At 38.3% G+C, this 24,717-nt stretch overlaps 1 protein-coding gene across 1 annotated transcript; it reads right to left on the minus strand.

The window, feature by feature from the left end:
* Nucleotides 1-21,702: 21,702 nt before the first annotated feature.
* sostdc1b (sclerostin domain containing 1b) lies at nt 21,703-23,352 on the minus strand. The gene is made up of 3 exons (XM_056250046.1): nt 23,057-23,352; nt 21,785-22,196; nt 21,703-21,740 (listed from the first exon to the last, which is right to left on the minus strand). The coding sequence occupies exons 1-2, from the start codon at nt 23,250-23,252 to the stop codon at nt 21,790-21,792; spliced, it is 603 nt and encodes a 200-aa protein (XP_056106021.1). The 5' UTR covers nt 23,253-23,352; the 3' UTR covers nt 21,703-21,740; nt 21,785-21,789.
* Between the last annotated feature and the right edge of the window lie 1,365 nt (nt 23,353-24,717).

Consider the following 24,717-nt stretch of genomic DNA (forward strand, 5'->3'; position numbering starts at 1 on the left):
GTACTCCGTTCAAAGCACAGGTTGTTTTACTGCCGGCGTTGTCTTCTGAGTTGTCAGTCTCGCGTGATACTGATGCTCAGAGCGCTGTTTGCCCAGTCAGGGCTTTACGGATGTATATGACTCGCTCAGCCGCTTTTCGTCAATCGGATCAGCTATTTGTATGCTTTGGCGGTTGCAACAAGGGACGTGGAGTTTCGAAACAGAGGCTTGCTCACTGGATTGTGGATGCTATTGCCTTGGCTTATGATTGCCAGGGGTTGGTCTGTCCCCTCAACATTAAGGCTCATTCGACGAGGGCGATCGCCTCTTCGTGGGCCTGGTCCAGAGGTATGTCTATAAGGGACTTGTGTCTTGCTGCTGGCTGGTCTTCTCAGAATACGTTCGCCAGATTTTATAAGTTGGATGTTCCTTCTGTTGCGTCTCAAGTGCTTTCGGTGAGCTGAGCCTTCAGGAGGTGCATGAATGCTTGATTTATGTATTGTGCTTATGCAACTGTCGCTGCTTTGCTGCTGACTTGTATTATACTTGCTATTACTCTGTGTTGTTCTGCCCTGAATGATTCAGTGCAAGACTTCCCTCTATTCATTTGCTTGGGATATGCAAATTTTGATGAGGTTTAGAAAGCGCGCTATTGGCTCGCTTCGCCCTATCAGGAGCTCGTATTTCTAGCAGCACAGCTATTGGATGAGGGTTCTGTCATTCTCGAGTGGGTGGGTTCTCTGCTCCACGGCGGGATTTGACACAGTTCCCATACTACGTCATCGACGTAAATGTCGAAGTGACCGCCTTGAAAGGGAACGTCTCCGGTTACTTCGTAACCTCGGTTCCCTGAAAGGCAGGGAACGAGACATTTACGTCGAACGCCGTGTCGCTTGTTCATTCGAGCATTCAGTCGTATTCTGATGCAATTGACGTGCGTATGCAATTTATACTGCCAGCAGGCGTGTCAGTATTTGCATATTTTGCGTCAATTGGCCAGCTGTCTCCAGCTGGCGTTAGCCCATAAGATTTCAGCAGAAGTGAAGAAGGGGAGGAGTTCCCATACTACGTCATCGACGTAAATGTCTCGTTCCCTGCCTTTCAGGGAACCGAGGTTACGAAGTAACCGGAGACGTTTTATGGACATCTTTCCGCGGTTGAAAAACACTGATCGATCGATTTTATTAGCTACATTTGGGTAAGTTAGTACTTAGTAAAGAGTAACAGATGATCGGTTCATGTGCCGCTTGAACTGAGATCTGTCAGCGATCTTTCAAGTCACATTTACAAGCGCCAAAACTGTCTGTGTTTATTGTTTGAATTTCGTATTAAAATTGACCGAATCTGAGAGCTGAGAATCTGTTTCATATCAATAGTAACCTGCTCTGTCTAGTCTGTCGGTGTCAGTGTCCTCTTGATCTTTTCTGCGCGATGTTTCTCTGCGTTAGAAAATGGATGTGTGCGTGAGAGCGTGTAAAAAGTGACAATTGCGTCTCTCACAGTGAATTTGTGAGAGTTGGCTGCCCTGCAGATTCAGTTTGTAAATGTTTTCGGCGGGTGTGCTTCTGCTGCCGCGGTCTTGTTCATTTGCCATGTTGTTTCTGTATCTCTATCGTGGAAAGCGCTGAGCCCGGTCGGAACTACGGGAGCCCAGATTGGCGCGTCGGCGGTTGTTAAAGAGAAAATCGATTTTCATTCAAAAAAATCGGCGTAAACTCGCGTAAACTACACATTCGAGTTAATCGATAAAATCGATTTATCGCCCAGCCCTACAGTCACCCCTGTAAATTGGCTCCAAATCTCAGGTAAAAAAAAATTGTCATATTGACCACCCTCTACAAAATAGTGGATTACTCAGGAAATATACATCCATGACATTTAATATTTTGTCTTTCATCACTTTATGTTTGTCTTTCTAAAGAAAAAATATTAAATCAAAAATTTGAGCTGAGGAAAGTTTCCGAAATTTGGTTGATTTGACGGAATGACCCAATAGAAGAGTTGTCCTCACTGGAAGATTTTGCTTTGTTTACTTTTGCAGTGATTTTTGAAAATAATAATAATAAATAAATAAATAAATAATCTGATCTATGATGGAGAGTTATTATGTCCAATAAATCCTGCAACCACAGCATAGTCTAATATTCATATGTTAACAGCTATGAGCGGGTTATAAATCCTGCTCTGGTGCCTTGCTTGGATTTTCCCAAATGTTCCAAAGACTGCGTTTTCACTGCCAGTTGAAAGAAATACACAGCACCACCTCAAAATAGTATCAAAGGAAAGCAATATATTAATGTGTCATATCTTTTCCCTCAAAACTACTGCCAACTGCCATACAACACTGCATTCTGTGTATCCCTCAATACTACTGCCAGCTGCCATACCAAACTCCAAGTCATATTTCTCAAATGAAGTGACAGAACCAACACGTCCTTTAATGATGGAAAAATACACCATTGTGCCAGAGGACCCTAAATCTAGGCATTGAAGGGACTAATCATCAACTCTGCATTAATAAGAAGGATTAAGTGTGCTCAGTCTCTGCTGTCATGAAGCTGATGAATGCCTCAGCACCCACATTCACGTACACGCTATGCAACACAGGTAACGACTATGGTGAAATCTGCTGTGCCTGCTGCCCGAGAGTATGATTTCATCAATAAGTCAAGCAATTTGTGTTACTATGATAATTCAGGTCGAATGTCTTATTTGTTATTTAGCTCCTCTACTCCTTCGATGGCAAAGACATCCCTTCCATCCCAAAAATACAGTTTTCATGAACAGGTCCCTACATAACATGATAGTCCAAGTAATTGATTTATTAAAAATATGTGACAAGATTAAGAGGTTATAGCGATCACTAAAAGGGGAACTAAAAGAAAAACCATATATCCGAAAAGTGAGTATAATTTGCATCAGTGATGATAATACTCCTATGTTATCTCACTTTTAGGGCTGGCTGGGTATCGTTAACAAAATTTTCAATACCGATACCGATATCGATACCTTGACTTCGATACCGGTTCCTGAACGGTACTTTTTTCGATACCAATTTTATGAAATCCGTTTTAACAATATTACATTACCTAAAAAAAAAACTTTTATTTTTTCAGTTTGTTGACTTTTTTACACTCATATTTTGAGTCTGTAAAAAAGCACCAATGCTAAAGTTTTCTATGTTTCCTAATCATTTAACAACATGTATTCTTTACTCCAATGAGTTCAGCTCGTTGTTTCTGCCTTAACTTAATGCATTGTTTAACAATGAAACTGAATGAAAATTAATTGAAATGCATTACAGACAGTCACCTCTGATAACAGATCACTCTAAATTGTAATTTAGATGCATGCATTTTCTGGAAAGCTGCTTTGAAAGGATATGTATTGTGAAAAATGCTATACAAATAAATCTGAATTGAATTAAAAATAGGCTACTGGGGTGCGGGATATGCCTCACGCTCAACACACATAAAGCTTGCCGCAAAGCACTGGTGAAAGTAGCCTAATGATTATGGATGTGTCTGGCAAGAAAAAATAGCAAGAAGATATTTTAATTGTTTATTAATAAACAAGTGTTTACTGAGTGTGTTGGCTGCAAAGATGAATATGGCGATGCTGACTCGTCATTCCTGCAGTAGTGAACACGCGCGCGCGCCTATATGGATTACATAATCAAACTATTTATTTCTAATTGTTTCGTTTAAAAGTAGACATATTTTGACCGTCTATAGGCCTATTTCTCATGTCTGTGAGGCAAATATCCTATACACTGAGTTTCGGTTCATTTGTGACGCGCTCCAGTTCTTGCTGTCGAAGACGGATAAACTTTCTACTCTCAAGTGTATTCTGTGCGCTTTTAAGTGCCTTATCGGATTTATCGTGTTGCCGGTGTTGTGCCGAATTTCGACCCCCGCCAAATTACTACCCCCCTAGCATTGGTAGGTTTAGGATTAGTTGTGGGGGAGGGGTTAGGATTAGGGGCGGGGTTGGGATTAGGCAATCAGGTACTGACTTCAACGAGGGGGGTAATAATTTGTCAGGGAGTCGAAATTAGGCACAACACCGGTCTTGGCAGCAATTACCTATTTGAAAATATTCGAACACGTGCTTCTGGCATCGAGTCTGGTACATAGCACTTTTGATCTTTTCCACATATTTTCTATCTATCTGGGTTGGGACGCTTACACACACACACACACTACAGCCTCACGTGGTGCGACCATAGACTGTAAAAAGGGTGCGACGAGCCATCTCTCTGGGCAAATCTCTCGCGTAAACTATTTTTCCGCCACAGCCAATCATGTTGCATGCTTATTGTTTCGTTGACGAGATTAACCCCTTAGGTATCGAAATTTGGTACCGAAAAACAAGACATGTTTCGATACTCGATAGTATCGAGGCAATTCGGTCGGTACTTAAAAAGTATCGAACTCGATACCCAGCCCTACTCACTTTCAGATCAGACTAGGGGTGTGCGATATTACGGTTTTTGATCGTGGACGATTAAAATGTCTCCACGATCTGCTTTTGAAGAAATATCGTAGTATCGTGCATTTTATCAGTTCCAGTTCTGGCGCCGAGCTCCGTCTCAACACACAACAAATGTTAACGCAGAGGAACGGGACACTGCAGTTCACAGAAGTTCATTATTTGCATTTGCTTTAAAGCCTTGCTGGTTAAACATGTAATTCACGTGCTGATGCGCTGTTCTGACGTGTGCTTTCTGAGCGCATACACCCGAAGCACACGGGCACTAAAAGCCTGTCTAACAGCGTCTGTTTACTGGACTACGTTATAAGTTATCTTTCGAGTCTTATTGCGCTAATATTGTCAAATACACACAAGGTTTACATAAACAAAGTTGGTTATGTCTAAAGTGAAAGCAAACAGAAAAAAAAATGAGAGAAAAACTGCTTGTCAAATGCGTGTATATTAGACGCGTCGCGTGCAGCTCTTAAAGCGACAGTAGCCAGTTAGTAAACAAGCTGCCTCTTGTCCTTAAAGAGATAGTTCACCCAAAAATAAAAATTCTGTCATTATTTACTCACTCTAATGTTGTTCCAAACCTGTATTAATTTCTTTCTTCTGTTGAAAATAAAAGTTATTTGGAAGAATGTGGCTAACCAAACAGTTGCTGGTCCCCATTGACTTCCATAGTAGGAAAACATATACTATGGAAGTCACTGGAGTACAGCAACTGTTTGGTTAGCCACATTCTTCCAAATAACTTTTATTTTCAACAGAAGAAAGAAACTTATTCGAGTTTAAAACAACTTGAGAGAGTAAATGATGACAATTAAAATGTTTGGGAGAACTATCCCTTTAATGTTAATAAAAGAACAAAATACAAAGAGGAAATCACTCACTGCTCTTGACTGAGAACTTTAGTAGTAGCTTTAATAATAATCAATGTATAGTTTATACAGTGAAGTCTATGTTGTGTTTTATTTTCGTATTTGTTCATTTAGCCTAATTACTTTCTTCAATGCTACTGTTAAATACCCCTACTGTAGCTGAAAAAATAAAGCACTGTTTATTTCATTTGTATATTAAGTTGTGTATGCTTAATGTGTATCTTTGTTCCTAATTCTTAATAACAAAGAAAATAATGATAAAGATTTTTATCTTCGCCACTTTGGCCTAAATGTCTGCCATTCTTTTTTCTTTTGTTAAGGCTTTTTTTTAAATAGGGACATTAGTTTGGCTGTAATGCTCAGTCACTTGCAAAATAGTAAAACCAACATGAAAAAGAATCGTGATAAAATCGTTAATCGTGATTTTCCTGAAAAAAATTGTGATATGATATTTTTGCCATATCGCCCACCCCTAGATCAGACGCACTTTGGGAGGTGATACTAAAAACGGGCGGTGGAGGAGGTTTAGACGTTCCAGGCTTATACAATAATAATGCAAATGAACAAACAAGCCAAGATGATACACGAGCATATTGCATACTCCCCCAGTCCCCCATCATGAGTGTATACACCAGGGTTTCCGTTGTCCGGTAATCACCGGACATTGGCCGGGAAAAAAATTAAATGTCCGACAAAATTAAATCTCTCCGGTCAAATTGTCCGATTAAAATTCCGTAATAATCCCGCCCCCCTAACACAATATGAATTTGAGAATAAGCCTAAAATGTATAAAGGAAAAATACACCGACCTTTGGCTATGTTATAAAGGAACAGGCTCTACCATTTGAAAGTTATTAAACAACATCGCATGCTGCATTTCAAATAAAGCAGACGTCTAAAACGGCTGTAATATAGACCTAAACAACGAACGATTGAGTGAGACGTTTCAAATATGGCCAGCCCCAGGCAGGCTAGCCTTCAAAGCTGTTTTCAGAGGCCAGAATCAGGAACATCTCATTATTGGTTCTAATCCACGCACTCGTAGGCTACAGTTTTTTTTTTCTCTCATCAAAACTGAATAGCCTGTGTTCATCAGTGGTTACAGTCTATATCAAGCAGGGACACGTTTGTGTGCATTTTATTTTGTGATTTCACAGGAATGAAAAGAGAGTCTCCGCAATGGCGATAGATTGAAACTCCGTCCGAGTGAAGATTGCGCAACTCGCGCAGCGCATCGTCCATGCAACTGATCAAATCAAATCAAAATCAAATCAAAATCAAATCAAATTTCAAAAACAACAGATTTTAGCACTATATCTCTAATTTAATTGCGAACTAAATGAATGATCTGCTAGTTAACTGGAGATGTTTTATTTATTTGTATTAGGTACATCCATGCCTCAATGTTTCAAAAAGTGAATGTGTGTGAAACCATAGTAAAAAACAATTAGTGTTGATTGACGCCAATTGGACGTTCATGTTTTTTTTCCGTCTATTTGAAAGTTAGGCTAATAATAACATGTTGCATTCTATACGGCCTGATTATGTCATTTTTTAAGTTACATAACCTGCCTCCAGTTTTCCTCAACTTGACTAATTAAGAGGCGATATTTGACTGGCATATCATCAAAATGTCCGTTAAATGAAACCTCTGCCGGTCACTTTGACCGGCACCATTTTTTTCTAGCGGAAACTCTGGTATACACCCCTTACTGCTGATTGGCTACAAGTGTGCTTTGGTGCTCGGTCCGATGCACTTTTCAACAGCTTTTTTTTTTTAACACTTACTGCACCTTTAAGACATAAGAAACCTTCATTGCCAGGTACAGAAATTATAAAGAATTTCTTTTAGTGCATGTGTCAACACAGACAAAGAAGAAATATGGCTATGTCTACACCTGGAGCGTCTTGTCCTAGGAGACTATAACATCAAATAATAACAACACAAGTTGCTTTTTACTGATTTATTATTTGATATGTTGCGGTTTTCATAATTAGACTAACCTATTACCATTTGGCTGCTCAAACTTGCTTGTTGATGGTTGAGGTGTAGGTAAAAAAAATGGTGTTTCACAAGTCTTTAAGTCAAGGCCAAAACTGTAACAGATGTGTAAAGAGTACCTGTGAAAACACAACAAATGTAAAAGCAGAGATACCTTACAGCGAAAATGACACAAAGTTATCAATTCCAATACCACTTGAGTAAGAGTAGCTCAAGTCATGAAAGTAAGTCTCAAAGATGCACTAGTCCTCAACACCTAAGATCAGGGATGTAGTGGAGGCTAAACGCACGTAAACGCCATTTACGCACCTCCCAATATTCGGAAATAGCGTTTACCCACCTCCAAAGTGCGTTTATCCACCTCTAAATTGCTTTTATCCACCTCTAAATAGCTATAAATTAAGCTTATGTCGTTTTAGTTTCATATTGTTAATTATTAGTTTCATAGGTTGTTAAACCGTTCCCTAAGACGAACTCTTTCATATTGCGCTGCATTACTGTCACTTGTTGACTATTACTGACGGTGGTTGCGCTGTTGACTCTCGCGCAGCCTCTCGAGGAGAAATCTACACAAATGAACGCACACACACACTCAGTTAACAACAAACTGCCTATAAAAAATCTAAATGTGGAGTTTTAAAAAAAAAAAAAAAAAAAAATTGGGAGTTTTTTCCTGAACACCATCACGATTGAAAATGTGACATTGATTTCCTACAACAGTTCAATAAACAGTTAAAATTAAGTCACTTACATGTTAGATGCAATATTGGCTGTTTTTGTCAATAGCGTCTGGCTGCAGACAAGTGACGTCACTTGCACTCTCGGACTTGCACGCTCAGACACGAGCGCTTCCTCTGCAAGTGACGTCACTTGCACTCTCAGACACGAGCGCTTCCGCTGCAAGTGACGTCACTTGCAATCGACGCCTGCTCTCTACGGAACGCGATAAACGAAACGCGTGAAATTTGACCGCGTCAACACGCAGTGTTTGTCCGCGGCAATTTTTTACGTGTTTCTTTTGAACGCGTAGACACGCTCATTTTGGTCGTGTTAAGGTGTCATTTGTCATTTTGTTGACAGTTTTTTTCAAATTGCTAAAACACTACAATTGGAATTTGAGGCTCACTCAGTGAAACCATTCACCCAATCTTTAGACCAAGCCTGCAAAAATACAAGGACATTAGTTGCACTCAGTTTGGATTTGAAAAACAAACTATTTGCAAAACTCTAAACACATTTCTCTACATTACACACATCATTCAAAACTAACAGCTCTTGTGTTTCATCTGGTAAACACTGGCATTTAAATGCCACATTACCAAATTACCACATTTACTGATGACCTACAGCCAATAATCATGTGGGAAAACACTTGTACATAAATTGATCACTTAGAAATCAAAACTCAGTTATGAGAAATAAATAAATTATTTTTACTATTATTATATATTTAATTATTTTTAATTATTTTCAAGACATTTTGGACAATTTCATGCTCCCAACTTTGTGGGAACAGTTTGTAGATGAAAAACATCAAGATGATGCATTTTTTTTTTCTTTTTATTGTAAATGTCAATTTACAGTACACAGTTAATGTGCAAAACAGACAAATACAAGGTACAAATAGACAATATACAACATATATAAAAACACATTAGCACATTATTCACTTTGCTCTAGTGTAGTTCGACTGTTTACCTTTAATTTCATGACATCGACTACATGTTCAAGAAACATTTGCATGTCATTCATTACAGTAAAGATGAAGCAAAAGGGTAACCTGACTCTGCCAGATGGATTTGCTCCGCATATCCATCTGGAAACCTTCCGTTGAAGTAGTTTTGGTAAGGGGCGAAAATACTGGTTAGCTGATTGGCCTATGTTGGTGATAGACGGGCCAAATCAACCAATCAGATCAACGAAGCATATGACGTACTAACAGAGCGTAACTTTTCCTCTGAGAAAAGCCTCCAGAGCAGTGTTTTGCTCTTCTTTCAGTGAAGAAATACTCTGTAATTCCGATAAAACTTGCTCGATAGCCACGCTGATGCTAGTTTCATCCGCTGAAGCCGACATGTACTTTAGACTGAACTGTCGCGCTTCTCGTTGCGTCACACCTCAACCCGCCTCAAAGCCAACGCTGATTGGACGTTCGTTTGGTGAACTGCTCCCAAATGTTCTTTAACGGAAAGTATCCAGACTGATCTGCGAGTGAAACCTTGAAAGCTCGCGAGATCAGGATGGTCTCACGAGGCTAGCAAAAGGGTTCCAGAGCATCGATTCTGTCCTGTGGAAACTCAGCCTTCTCTAATGTCTCAATGGCTTCCGCAACGTCTTGTTCCTCCATACACACTACTTTGGGCAAATGAACAGAACCATGCAGTGCACTAGATTGATCCAAACACCACTTGCTGGCTATCTTCAAATCTGGCATCAATCGACTCTGTGAAATAACATGGAGAACAAGGGATTGCAAGTGACGCCACAGCCGGTAGCGGAGAGCAGGTGTCGACTGCAAGTGACGTCACTTGCAGCGGAAGCGCTCGTGTCTGAGCGTGCAAGTCTGAGCGTGCAAGTCGAGTGCAAGTCTGCAGCCAGACCCTTCTCGTTTTTGTTCTGTTTCAGCAGCGAAAATAGTTCCAAACAAAAATCACAGCAGAACCACGGCGCATCTCACAGGAACACTCAACCTGTTTTCATTACTGAATGATTCAGCATTTTGAACGAATCGATCAAGTCAAAGATTCAATGACCCATTCATAAACATCATAAACATCTGTCTCAATCTTGAATGAATCAGCCGTTTGAATAAATCGTTTGAATGAATGAATCAATGACTCACTCATTAAGACGGGCGCCTGCCGCCACCTACTGGCGGTTTCGTGTTATGTTTAAAAGTAGATCATTCTTTCCAACGTTTCTTATTTGTAAATTTAAATCAATTTCATAACATTATTTTATGCAATTGTAATTTTTCAGTGTAAATTATTTAATTTGATCAGCCCTATAGTGTCTTATTATTCGAAATAATTGAATTTATTGATCAAATTTAGGAATTTAAAATGAAAGATGAAGCATACATTTAATAATATTGGGGGAGGGGATGCCATTTAAAGGTGCAAATATTGCAATATGCCGATTTAAATATCAAAGCTAATTGAACACTGATGAGAATATTGTTTCAGAATAAATTAACACAAACCAAGCGTATGAAAAGGCTTAATGTCGAGCCCTGCCTATAGCAATGTCATCAGGATACACATTCACCGGTAGGCAGTGGCCCACCTTACCGGGTGACCACGTCGTGGTCCACCAGAATTTATAGTTTACCCACCTCTTTTTTTTACCACTACACCTCTGCCTAAGATGCCAGTGAAAAACAAGAAACAGTTGATTTGTGCGACTGTACAAAACTCTAGGCCTACACCTCAATATTGCCATAAATCAAGGTCGACACAACAGCCTCTTAAAAGCCTAAAAACACTCAAGTCTCAGTTAAACTCAAGTGCCTAAAAATGGCATAATTAAACCAAAATCCTTCAAAAAGGTATTTTCCATATAATGGATAAATAAAATAATTTTAAGTCAAATTATCCTCCTAAATCGTCAATGCCTTGCACCGGACATGCTGGTTTCGGCCTCATTTCAAACACATTCCCATAAAGTAGTCTTGTAGGACAAGTTTCGTTGAGTAAAGGCAAAACGCACGAGATACAGCAGTATACCTTTAATATTGCTTCTTTTGAAGCAGAAATAAACTGCAGAAAAAGTTAGGTGCCATGCAAAATACAAGTAATTTGTTACTCTTAATGTATTGGATTAAAGAGTAACGTTAGGCCTAAGTTACATGCTTGTTCAAAAATGTAGTCAAGCAGTGTAATAGTTGCTAATATCTTTGATACTCTGCCAAACTACAAAGGTGCCAAAAAATATATTTAGTACCATTGCATTTACTCATACTTTACACCAATGCGGTGTAAACATCAAATGTAACATGAATCTCACTAAAGAATCCAAACCCAGAAAGGGAACTTTGCCGCACTGGCCTAAATGAAGAGAGAGAAAGAGGTGCCCTTTTGGCTAGGCTACTTAATAAACAAATAAATGTTGAAATAATTGTACAATCTTACCTGTGTCTTAAAGCTTCTGTTTAGAAAAGTCCACTACAATGTATAAAAACAATCGAACACTGCAAAATTGGATTATAATTTGAAGTCCACTGAGGTAAATTTCGCTATAATCGATTCGAGACACAAGATGGCGCCAGTTGCGCCGATTCTGTTACCCGGATGGAGCGGACTGATATACAGCATTGCTAAGAACGACGGCAAATATTATGAAATATCAGACCCTGAATGGCGCGATTGACCAATCAGAATCACGTATTCCAGAGCGCAGTGTAATAAGGTTGATTAGTCCTCCTGTCTGAAAATAGGCACAAGCTGGTCACAGAAGGTTTTCAAAGAGCCATTTAATTTATCTAAACTAATTGTGATTAATCTGATTAATCAGTAGGCTATGTAATGTAATTAAATTGATTAAAATGTTTAGGCCCCTATAAATGACTAAATAAATCAGCAAAAAATAAGATTTTAGGTCTGTTGTATTGAATGGCTTCTTTTTGAAGAATAAAAAACCATAGATATCAAACACAACCATAAAGATTAATTGTTTACTTAACATGTCAGACATTAGCGCTCAGCAGGTTTGTGCCTATCCTCTTGCTGCCCTCGGCTGAGACATGCCTGTGATAATATAAACAGATCAATGTCAATAGCATCATGAAAAGGGCAGAAACACACAGTGGAATGTGGCATTGTTGCTTGCCAAAGTAAATAAAATCACTAAACTAAATCTTTAGTTCATGTTGCTCTTTCCTTAACAAGCTTACCTGCCTTGGCCATCTTAGCCATCCATTCATTACAAACTGCATGCAGTATTTCTAAGACCATTCTAGTTTCCTGTTCATTGTTTACTCAGATTTCGCATTTTGGTGCTTAACATTCCAACTGTCATTTTTACTTCACTCTGTTTCTGTTTCCTACGAAGCCCAAACTCAAATAACAGTAACAGTTTCATAATTGGATGTATTAACATATGAACCAGGGGCCCCAGAAACACTGAGGGTCTTTGTTTTACACAAGATGTGCTGTAGCTGGAGGATGGAACCATCTCAAGAGCATCTTGGTTGAATGAGAAACAGGTGTGATGGCAATTGGACACATTTTCTCTCATGTCTGGGAGTGGATGGGCTAAGCTGCATCAGCTGGATAGGCTCTCAAATATGATTCAATGCGAGCGACATTGACCTACTTTGACCTCTGTATGAAAAGCTTTGCAGATAGTGGCATATCTCAAAAACCTTGATTTGTGCTCTATAAGACGAGGCAAAATCATCAAAATCACCAACAGGTGCAAACCTGTCAGCCGGAGGTTATGCTGTGGCTTGTGTGTTGTTATTTTAAATGAAGCAAATGTGTTTGTCTAATTCAGTCCATTTGTACAATAGATTTTCTCACATTCACACACAGTACAAATCGAAACTTTATCGGACCTCTTGTCTGGATATTACCGGGCTTGTTAAAGGAAGGATTAGGTGAACTTTCCTATCCCAGCATCCTGGCCCTCTTCCTGGTTATATCATGATTATCATGATTAATTGTGCATCATTACTGTGAGAATTGTTCCCACATGCATAGAGCCGGCCCCCATCTAACCCACACTTCCAGAGCTGAGAGGAATAGTCAAATATACCCTCATTGGCTATTTCACAGGTGTGCTCTGCGGGGTTAAATCATGAAAACATCAACCTTGCGAGTTTTGTAATCTCACAAACTATTTTGAATTTAGCAAAAGTAAGTGGCAGATGATTGAACACCATGAATTACCATGAATCAAAAACTGCCATTCTTATTTTTTTTATGTAATACTGCAGTGTTTATTATGAACTATTTATATTTGTTATTCTAATTCATGTGCCCTTGTAATCTATAATCAAAATAACTTCCCCTCAGTGACATCTCTTCTCTTCTCTGATAAGGGCTGCGTCCGAAATCTTAAAAATACTGCCTTCGGAGGATGCATAACAAGGTAGCAAGGCATCAAGGCACGTCCGAACGTGCCTTTACTGTTTTACTATTTGCTGCTATTATGCTGTTATTGTTGTGTTTGTCATTTTCAGTTTTTTGTCTTTTTGCTCATTATTTGTTCATTGTTACCGTTATTGTGGTTTGTGATTTTAAAATTGCAGAAAGCGATATCTGAGAATCATTGTTGAACAACACAGTTGATATTTGAAATCAACCCAAACAAACACACCCATCCCTTCATTGCTCCGCCCCCAAAATGCACGAACACGCAATGCAAGAGTAGATGTATCTTTATCATAGCAGAAGCGAAGCAACATAAATCTTCGTAAAAAAGATTATGCGAAGATGGCGAACGAACGACAAGGAAGAACATAAAATGAACACAGTACAAGAGTACATTATACAAGCAAGAGTTTGTTGTTAGTTGCCAGCAGCACACATTCAAAACCAATGTTACTCATGTATGGAGCAGAAACAACGCAACCTACTAATATTAACGTGGGTCCTGAAGCTCTTGCCCAATCATAACTCTTCTTTTTCCAGTGATATTCCTCTGACCTTTTCTTTTTTGTAATGAATCTCAGCCATCTCTCATTCTACAGACTTTCTTCAAATCTCCCTCTTGCTCCTTCTCTCTCCTCCCCCATCGTGAGTGGACACGCCCCCTACTGCTGATTGGCTACAAGTGTGTTGTGGTGCTCCGTCTGATCCACTATCAATCGCTTACTGCACCTTTATTTATAGATTGTTCATCTGAAGAGTCTTCACAATTGCCTATCTCAGACTATAATTAGGGTTAAACATGGGCCTATAATTTACAATTAAGGTAGATAAATTATTGAATTCAGTCATGCCCTCATGCCAGTAAACACTTCATCAGAGAAGAGATGAAATATTGTTGCAAGAGGGAGGGGAAGTTGTTTTGATTTTTTTTAACCTGAGTCTCATTGAGATTAAAATCTCTTTTACAAGAGAGACCTGGCCAAGATGCAGCATAAAGAACAGTTTCCAACATATAAAAAGACATCAAGTACACATACATATATAACACAAGAACCTGTGCTGAATAAGGCATAATACAACTTTATAAACAGTAACACTGACCAATATTCACCTGCTCCACATCCCTCAGAGTTGAAACAAACTGTCTATAAGAAATAAAGGTAGTCAGTTTCAACGATTTCTGAAGAAGGTTCCAAGCAGAAGGAGCTGCAAACATAAAGGCTTTTTTACTTAATTCTGTTTTGACACCGGGTACCAACAAGTGTAGGACATCCTTTGAACGTAATCCATAATGGCCGTGAGTACTTGTTAAAAAGATACTCAAATAAATAGGAGCTAGTCCAAGAAGTGCCTTATAAATTAAACATAGCCAATGAGTGTACCTTCTTGCATAAAGAGAGGGCCATTTACCTTTATAGTAAAGGATACAATGATGTGTCCTATAATTACAACCATTGAAAAAACGCAATGCACAATGATACACAGCATCCAGTTTCTTTAAACATTGGGCAGAAGCATTCATATATATCAGATCACCACAATCTAATATGGGAAGAAAAGTGGCCATCACCAGGTATTCTCTAGCGTGAATGGATAAGCATGATTTTGATCTGTAGAGAAAGCCAAGCTTTATCTTGAGCTTAGAAACCAGATTGCTAACATGGGTTCTGAAACACAGTTTAAAATCAATGATTATACCTAAATATTTATAACTCTTAACTAACTCAATTTCATTTCCTTCAGAAGTTGAGATGCTTGAAGAAGAAACTGGAAGTTGTCTTGAGTTTGTGAATACCATTACTTTGGACTTTTCTACATTTAAGACCAACTTAAGTTGTTTTAAATGGTTCTAAACAGTATTGAAAGCAGACTGCAAAAGATCAAGGGCTTGTGCAGTAGATGATGCAGTACAGTAAATAATAGTGTCATCGGCATAAAAATGATACAGCATTCGATAGATTATCACAAAGATTGTTTATATAAATTGAGAATAATATGGGCCCTAGTACTGAGCCTTGAGGAACCCCCTTGACAATAGGCAAAAAGGAAGAAAGAGCCAGTGCGTTGGAACACTTTGGGTTCTACCTGACAGATAATTTGCAAACTAATCTACTGAATGCTTAGACAGGCCAATGCTCAATAGACTATTCACAAGAATGCAGTGATCAACTGTATCAAAAGCTTTTGAAAGATCTATGAACAGTGCAGCACATATTTTCCTATTATCCAATGCCCCAACAATATAATTTATCACTTTCAATGCTGCAGATATGGTGCTATGTTGTTTCCTAAACCCAGATTGAAAATGGGATAATATATCATTTGTATTTGAAAATTCCTTTAGCTGCTCACCATCCAAGTGTTCAAGGAGCTTGGCTAAAATACACAGCTTGGAAATAGGCCTAAAGTTGTTTAAAATAGAGGGATCGCCCCCTTTTAGTAGTGGTGTAACATGGGCTGACTTCCATACTTAGGGATGTCATTTTCAACAATTGTTAAATTAAAGATATAAGATAAAGGCTCTGCAATAAAGTCAGCTGCTAACTTTAGAAAGAAGGGATCTAAATTATCAGGACCAGCAGACTTTTTTGTGTTTAGTTCCTAAAGAGCTTTATGGACTTTGAAAATCGATAAAGGAGAAATATAAAATAGTTTGTCAGGAGGTAAACATGGGTCAGAGGGGTGCTCCTGCGCGCTGGAACCAGAAGAAGCAGGGCATAAGGATTCAAATAAGGATCCTGAAGAAATAAAGTGCTCATTAAAGCAAGCTAACATTGTCGGTTTATCAGTCACCTTGCCTGAATCAATCATAACATGAGGGGGCAGTTCACTACAACTAATGTTTCCAAAGGAGGCTTTAATGATTTTCCAGAACTTGCTTGGATCTTTTAGATTTTTTGCAGTTTCTCTAAGGAAATACTCTGATTTTGACTTTTTAATGAGAGATGTAAGCCTATTTCTCAATTGCCGAAAATAGACCCAATCCATATCAGTCTTTGATTTCCTGGCCCTTGACCAGGCAGCATCCCTATCCTTGAGAAGGCAGGAAATCTCAGGAGAAAACCAGGGATTGTTTCGGCCTTTGACTCTGAATTTGCGTACAGGAGCATGCTTATCTATGATCGTAAGAAAACCATCATAAAAATATATTCCAGGCCAATTCTACTTAAGAAAGATTTTGTTACAATCAAAATGAAACAGATCACGTGAAAAGGCTTGTTCACAGAAATGCTTCATATATTCCTTTTGAAAATAATCCGAGGCCTCTGTTTCGGGATTTTAGCATTCCTAACTGCTGCAAATGTACAATGATCACTCAGGTCATTTGCAAACACACCTATCTCTGAGAATTTGTGTGGAGCATTACTTAAAAACAAGTCAAGTAAAGAGGACTTTTCAGGGCATTTGGGGTTTGGCCGAGTTGGACTATCAATCAACTGGGTAAGATTAAAAGAGTCACAGACAGATTTAAAACTATCTGAAATAGAGGACAGCCAATCCAAGTTAAAATCCCCGGCTAAAAGTACCTCTCCAAATTCAATGCTCGATAGATGATGATTTAAAGAGCAAAGAGACTCAGTACTTGCTGAGGGTGGTCTATAGCAACCTATGACCGTCATTGTTTGCCCCAATGTGAGCTCCATCTTTAAGGCTAAAAGCTCTAGCTGCTTACTAATGTAGGCTATACCAAATACACAATGTTACAAGGAAAACCTAGTCCAGCTCTAGTTTTGAATTCTTCAGGAGTATTCAAATTATTTAGCACTGGACCAGGGTTAGGATGAACACTACCAGAGAGTATAAGAAGGATGGGTTAGACCAATCATGTAGACCAAATAACTTAACTAGATCAGATAAATATAAAGTTCTGTAGTCACCAATAGTCTGTGGATTCCAGCTGAGTTTGATGTCCATAGGGCCAAAATCCCAGATGGTGCCCAGATATTTCTGGGAATGTGGGGAAAGCTCATCATATTCATAATTTCTGTGAATCACGTCGCTGGTAGTCAAAGATAAAATGAGGACTAATGATAAAAGCACCATGCATGTTGAGTCTTTGCTGCTAGCAGAACCGAGGAAAAAACGTAGAATGTTACTCCAGTTTATTGATGGAATCAATCCAAGCCAGATTCTCCCTCTCAGATCCAACTGTGGTGATGAATGACGTCACGGTGTAGGCAGGAAGAGTTCTCCGGGGTTTTGCAAACTGCAATCTGATTAAAGATTATGAGGGCATATGAATTAAAAAACAACAACAACAACAATAACAACAATGATGTGCACGTATAAATCATTTATAATACATTTTTTAATATTGCTTAAAGCTGCAGTCCGGCGTTTTTCCTCTTTGTCGCCATCTCTGTTCGAAACATGCATTTGCAGTCATTCGCGGAATTATCAACTTTACGTGAGTTGTACTTCAACACCCTCGACACGGCACAGCGAGGATGAACACAATGTTTGAGGAGAGTGTGCAGCTGTCAGTCACCGCCCCGGTGTGGATACTGTCATTCAGAATTGCAGATTATTATTTTTGGAAGTATGACCAACATAAGAATTTTCACCGGAAAATGTAATCTAAACTAGTAAGAAACATCCACCTTTGTTCTGGTTCTGCAGTAAATCGCGCTGATTAAATCTAACAATCGCTTATAAGTTATCATATCACGCAAAACCGTGCAAATTATACTTTGTTCTCAAATTGTTAATGTTAACAACGTCAGCATTGCGTGACTACATATAATGTCATTCCGATATGTATCCTTGTTTTCGCATGGGATCGGTTACAGTCTCTTTTTTCACACAGATTACTTGTCTTTGTTGTATTGTTTTGGTTGTTTCTGGTGTGTATTCTTGCCTTTCCACTATGTAAAGCGACCTTGGGTTTGAGAAAGGCGCTATATAAAATAAACTTATTATTATTATTATTTTTTTCTGTAGCCACTCCGAAGTCCGAACGAAGTCTTTTGCATTTTACAGCGGGTGAATCTGTTGTCACTGGTGATTGTCATTTGAACCTTTCTGGATCCGCCATCAAATTGATAAGTTTAATTATATCAAGTGCTGTGAGAAAAGGCTATAAATCTCCACCTCCAACATCCTCACGCAATATAGCCTACTAGCCGAGACTCCTTCTTTATGTGTACAGATGTGACGTAATGACGCAAAGACATGCTCGAATCTCCCGCGGAAATCCACCACTACCACTGGAGTTAAAAACATTATTACAAGCTTACCGCTTTGAATCGAGCTAAGGCAAGCAGATAGTTTTGAACACTGGCTGGTTATGTATTTTCTCAAATATGTATTTTGGATCATTTTTAACCCAAAAAAAGCTACGGACTGCAGCTTTAAAAATCTGTCAATTTTGATTTCATGGTGACTTCAAGTCCTGTATGTTCTGTTTAAACAACTTCCATCTCAAGTTGATGCAACATAAAATGTTAAGACATCTTTTTTTGTGTGTGTGTGACTGAGGTTGCTGTGTTGTTTGGTAATGGTCCAAACCGTAGGTAGGTAGTTACGGTACAGCAGGCTATTTTGGCACATTGTACTGTGTTGACAGAGAGAGTTATACATTACTTGCTGCAGGAATTAACTGAAGTTAAGCTCTGCCCAGGGCTGTATGGTATAAACAATGACAGTTTAGAATTGACAATTGTTGTGAAATGATGCACAGCAACATAAAAATATATGGAGTGATGAAACCATGTGAGGAGAAACAAACGAAATAGTGTGTAAATTACCAGATTTAATGGGTTGTATTTTATTTTAAACTTTGAGTAAAGTAAACTGTTGAATTCCGAGAACCAATGAGACACAAGTATAAGAATTATGTACGTATTTATGTCATCATGTACATTTATGGGATTTTCGAGGTTCACTGATCACAGCATATGGCTAAATGTGAATGTTAAATAATCATGTACATGAAAATGTGTTGTTAAATTATTGAAATATTAACTCAATACAGAATGTACAGTTAATTATAAATATTGTTTACTTACAACTGTACCACAAACAAAACCTCGTCTATTTTCTAAATGCATGTTATATATCTTAGTATGAACAATTAACCTGTGTTTTATTTATTTATTTTAAAGTTTTGACCTTGTCATGTTTAATCAAAATGTCATAACTGGGACGTACGGAAAGAAAATTCTTTCTGGTGATGTTTTTCGGCCTTTTTTCCTTAAAGTGTTACCTAAAAATGAAAAAGCTGTCATTAATTACTCACCCTCATGTAGTTCCAAACCCGTAAGTCCTTTGTTCATCTTCGGAACACAAATTAAGATATTTTTTTATCTTATATCTTTATATATTTTATATCTCCCCCCTCTTGCTGCAAATATTGCCACTTTCAAGGCCCAAAAAGGTAGTAAAGACATAATTAGTCCATAGTTCATGTGACTACAGTGGTTCAACCTTAATTTTATGAAGCAACGAGAATACTTTTTGTGTGCAAAAAACAACAAAAATAACATAAATTCAACTATTTATTTTCTTCTGTGTAGAAGAGAAGAAATTGTTGAATAAAGTCAGGGTTTTTTTCGCACAAAAAGTATCGTCGCTTCATAAAAACCCGCCCTTGCAAGTTCTCATTTATTTGCCTCCACTACTGAGTGCCAAAAATGTTCTTTATAGTGGAAAAAGATTCTTTAGATCAGGGGTTTTCAAACTTTTAGATGCCATGGACCCCCCATCCTAAAATTGAAAAGGCAGCTATATATTATCATGTAAGAACACATTTATACTGTGAAAATGTATACTGTTAAACAACTTATACTGTTAAAATTAATATTAAAATGCATAAAATACTAGTATTTGGAAAATATTTAGATCTTCTACTATGGCATCACTGCAAAAACTCCCTTTTGGAACTTTTATTTTTAAGAGCGTAGAATCAAGCCCCCGTCCTATTTTTTTTTTTTTCTTACATCACAATACAGAAGAAAATATCACTACTTCTGTTTCATCGCAACTTTGATGTTGCCACAGATTTGATGCCACTAACCTTGCAAACTTTGGGAAAACCAAAGTGTCCTCAGTTCAAAGTCTTGAGTAAACAAATAAAACATTACCAATGAAAAGCCTGTGTTTGAATACCATAGTAAGTGGGAGTATGCCGAGTTTTGTGGATCACAGCAACCCGCTCTTTAGGGAATGCATTTGGTAATTGAGCTTATAAATAACAGCAGGTGGTCCTTGCATCTCAAAAACTCTGGAGGCAAATCTGTTGTCAGGGATAATTACAGAGATGGAGAATCAGTGCAGACAAAAGCACCCGTTTCTGACTGCACCTGTCAACACACAAGAGACTCCAGACATCCTGTAAAGACGTCTTCCGTTAGACTCATGATATTACCTGTCTTAATGTCTCAGCTTTAGTCTCGGCACACCCGTGGACCGCCCACAGACTGTACGCTGACCTTCTGATGCATCTTACAAACAAAACTGGAATGCATTGTCTTGATTTGGAAAGCTGACATTACATAAAGTTTGCTTTTTTTTATTGCTGTCAAATTTCTGTGATCCACAAAATGTCTCATCCTCCAATGACTTGCAATGTTACCTGTGCAGTGTCACCTTCCTCTGCATTCCTGGATTCAAAATACAAGGAATCTGATTCATAACTTGGGAATATAACCTCAGGCATGGCAACATGACTTTCAGAATGGCAGAGTGAAAGGATACGGGACACAATGAAGCAGCTTTAACATGTTGCCGCCAAAAAGTAGCTGATGTGCCTGCAGGTAAGGGCAACCCTTCACAACAATGCAGCGTAGAGTTACGAAGACAGTGAGAAAGAACTCGCTTCTTGAACTAATTCCTCATTTGTTATATAGTTTCTGCCTTTAGCTACAATCAGTGGTCTCCATTTCAAAATAATACAAACCAGCATATGTAAATTACTTAATTTATTGGATACATGTGTATTTACCTGTTTAAATGCCAACTTGAAATATTCATAAAAAAAACTATTATATAAAAAATATATGTAATTCTATTCAAAAACTACTATATATGGAATGCAAATATTTACATAGCTATAGTTATGGTTCAGTTTCCAACTTTTGTCTGTCAAATGTAGTCGTATACATCATTGCTTTTTGTAATCAGGATGTTACCATGTTACACTCAAAAAAGTGCATACACACACACAAACACACACATATATGCATACATTTATGCATGGTCATAAAAGAATCCACATCTGAAAATAGTAAGAAAAACAGCTGTACATCATTGCAATCCAAGTCAGTGTCATTGTAGTTCATAGTCCCTTTCCTTCAATGAGCACAGGGTTGTGTTGGTCAAATCTGCACCAGTATGGCTTATTCTCAGTAAAGGAGAGACGCTATTCATTTTTAGGATTGAGCTTTGAATTTTTATTTTTGCTTTTTCTCTTCTTGGGGTTCTGAGGATCCTTTGAGGGACTCTGAGGTGCATGAGAGGACTCGTTGTGTTGGCGTGTGTATCTCTTGCACGTGCAGGATGTGACAGCGGTGATCTTATAGGTGCGTGTGCTGCCGTCCTGGCACTGGAGTTTAATGCGCTGGGTGCGTGTGCGGTCAGTGACACAGCGCCACTCCTGGGCATCACGTCTGCTCCAGTAGTGACCTCCACCGATCCAGTTGGGAAGCAGGTGGGTGGGTAGACATTCTCCGGCACACACTAACTCCTTTACAGGATTCAGGCTTGTGCACTGGCCGTCAGATATGTATTTAGTGGACCTCAGCTCCCTGCAACCGACCTGGTGCTGTTCTGCAAAGGAAATTTCATGCTTTAGAAATCAGTGGATTGATAAGGAATTATCGTAAAATTGTACATGATACATAACACTTTAAATAACTATTACAGTAATATAATATCCTTGTCTGAAAGTTTTAAATAGCTTTAAAAGCTTTAAGTTTGAAGGTTAAAGAGACAGACAGACAGATAGTAATACAAAATCTGATCAATAAGTTGACAACATACAGTATGTTTTTACATTGCTTTAACTCAAGCAATTTTCAATTTAAAAAAGTTGATTCTTGTATAACATGAATAAAGTCAGTTTAATGTAATTTAAGTTGAAATGACTTAAACATCCAAGTTGATTGTACTTAAAAATCTAAGGCAAAACTTAGATAGACAACTAGATAGATAGATAGATAGATAGACTGTAAACAAGTATATGATAAATAAATAAGTTATGACAACATATGTTTTTACATTGCTTTAACTCATCAAAATAAGTTAAGCAATTTTCAACTTTTTTGTCATAAAAGAATCAACTACTTTGTTAATTTAATGTAATTTGAGTTGAAATTTCTTAAACGTCCAAGTTTAAAATTTAAGGCAGCAACATAGCTAGATAGATAGATAGATAGATAGATAGATAGATAGATAGATAGATAGATAGATAGATAGATAGATAGATAGATAGATAGATAGATAGATAGATAGATAGATAGATAGATAGATAGATAGATATGACAAGTTAATACAAAAATATATTTTAAAAAATGTTTTTAAAAAATGAAAGCGAGCAGACGTGCATTTGGATGGTTTGGTATATTGTAACATTATTATAAATATGGATCCTACAAAAGTATATCATAAACACAAGAGTAAACACGCACCTTTTTGGTCTCGGCTCTCCGTTCGTCTTCCTCCGTTGCGTGCTCGATTTAAAGAGGCGTTGTTCGGAGTCTCGTGAGGTGATGCGACCATGTGCCCATACAACTCTTCAGTGGCATCATTTTTGAAAGCATGACAGTTTTTCATCAGAAAACAGAGCAGAAACAGCAGCTGGTATTCGCATGTGTTCCTGGGCATTGCAAAGCAGTTCGGTTCAGTGTCTCTTTGAAAATTCAGAGAATGATTATACCTGTTTACTCGTGTATGTTTATATACCCGCCCATTCTTTGAACAGCAGCAGCGAGTGGAATATTGAAGTGTGCTGGAAATGGGCGTGTCCTCACCCTGCTGGAGGCACGCCCACCTACAGCAACATCATTCTGCAATATGCACGTGAAAAAAGATCTTGATGTTAGCCAATCGTCGTAGAAACATGATACGAAATAATTTATTAAATAAAAAAAATATTAAATAAAATAAATAACTAGGATGAACTACATTAATAAGATTAATAAATGCTGTAGAAGTAGGCTATTGTTAATTCTTAGTTCATGCTAACTAAAGTAGTTAACTAATGTTAATGGTTCCACTTTATTTTACAGTACGTGCACTTACTACTAAGTTACAGTGTACTTTAGTACAGGGTAAGGTAACATGGATTAAACATGGTTCAGTGTTAGTACCTAGTTATTACCCAGTTATTGTTACTATTAGGGATGGCCCGATACCGATACTGGCATCGGGGATCGGGCCGATACTGTCCTCATATACTCGTACTCGTACTCATAAAAATTCGCCGATACCACGCACCGATACCACGTACATTTTGCAAAACGAAACTGGCCGCCGCGAGAGCTTTGTCGAGGTGAACTGAGGCATAGGAAAGTAGCCTATAATGTCGGCGGTTAGGGCTCATTTCAAGATAAGGGATGATGACAACAGCAAGGCAGACTGTGAGTTATGTTCAGCTAAGGTGTCGAGAGGAGGGAAAGAAAGTACATCGTTTAACACCAGCAATCTAATTAAACATCTGAAGACGCATCATAGATCTGATGGCCGAGCGCGCGCGCGGGCGGTAATGCACTCACTCTGTGTGTGCGGGTTACGGGAGAATAAAACGATTCGCGGGACTCCCGCAAACTAGAAATATCTATGAATAAAACATAAAAACTAATAGATTTTTATTCATCTCTTGCAGAAAAGCAACAAGAACAACTACAACAAAATAGAAACGATTTACAGGCCAGAGTTTCTATTCATAACATGGTTACAGCGTTGAGCGATGTAGCCAATCACAGACATATGTGTTGATTTCTTGAACGCAATGGCCAATCAGAAGCATTTAAGATAGACTCCCCTCACTGCTCAAAACGGACTTTTTTGTTCAGTGCTGAATTCTGTATGCTGGCAAATCCTCTAATTATAACAAACAAAGTGTGGATATTATGAAAGATTGATTGTGCAGTCAGCTTCATTGATAATAACAGAGATGTGTGAGATCGCGATGAACTGTCAGCTTTTAGGATTTATTAAGGGTGCGCACTTTGCGCGCATTCAGTCATGCCCATGCACGCAGTAGCCTGCTTGCTTTTATGTTAAATTAACAGTGGTTTGTGTGTTAATACATTTATTATTTTACAAATTTTTTTTTTTTTTTTAGACT

The sequence above is a fragment of the Rhinichthys klamathensis genome, unplaced genomic scaffold (genome assembly GCF_029890125.1).
Source record: "Rhinichthys klamathensis goyatoka isolate OS25496 unplaced genomic scaffold, OSU_Roscu_1.1 h1tg000067l_1, whole genome shotgun sequence".
Classification (NCBI taxonomy): Eukaryota; Metazoa; Chordata; class Actinopteri; order Cypriniformes; family Leuciscidae; genus Rhinichthys; species Rhinichthys klamathensis.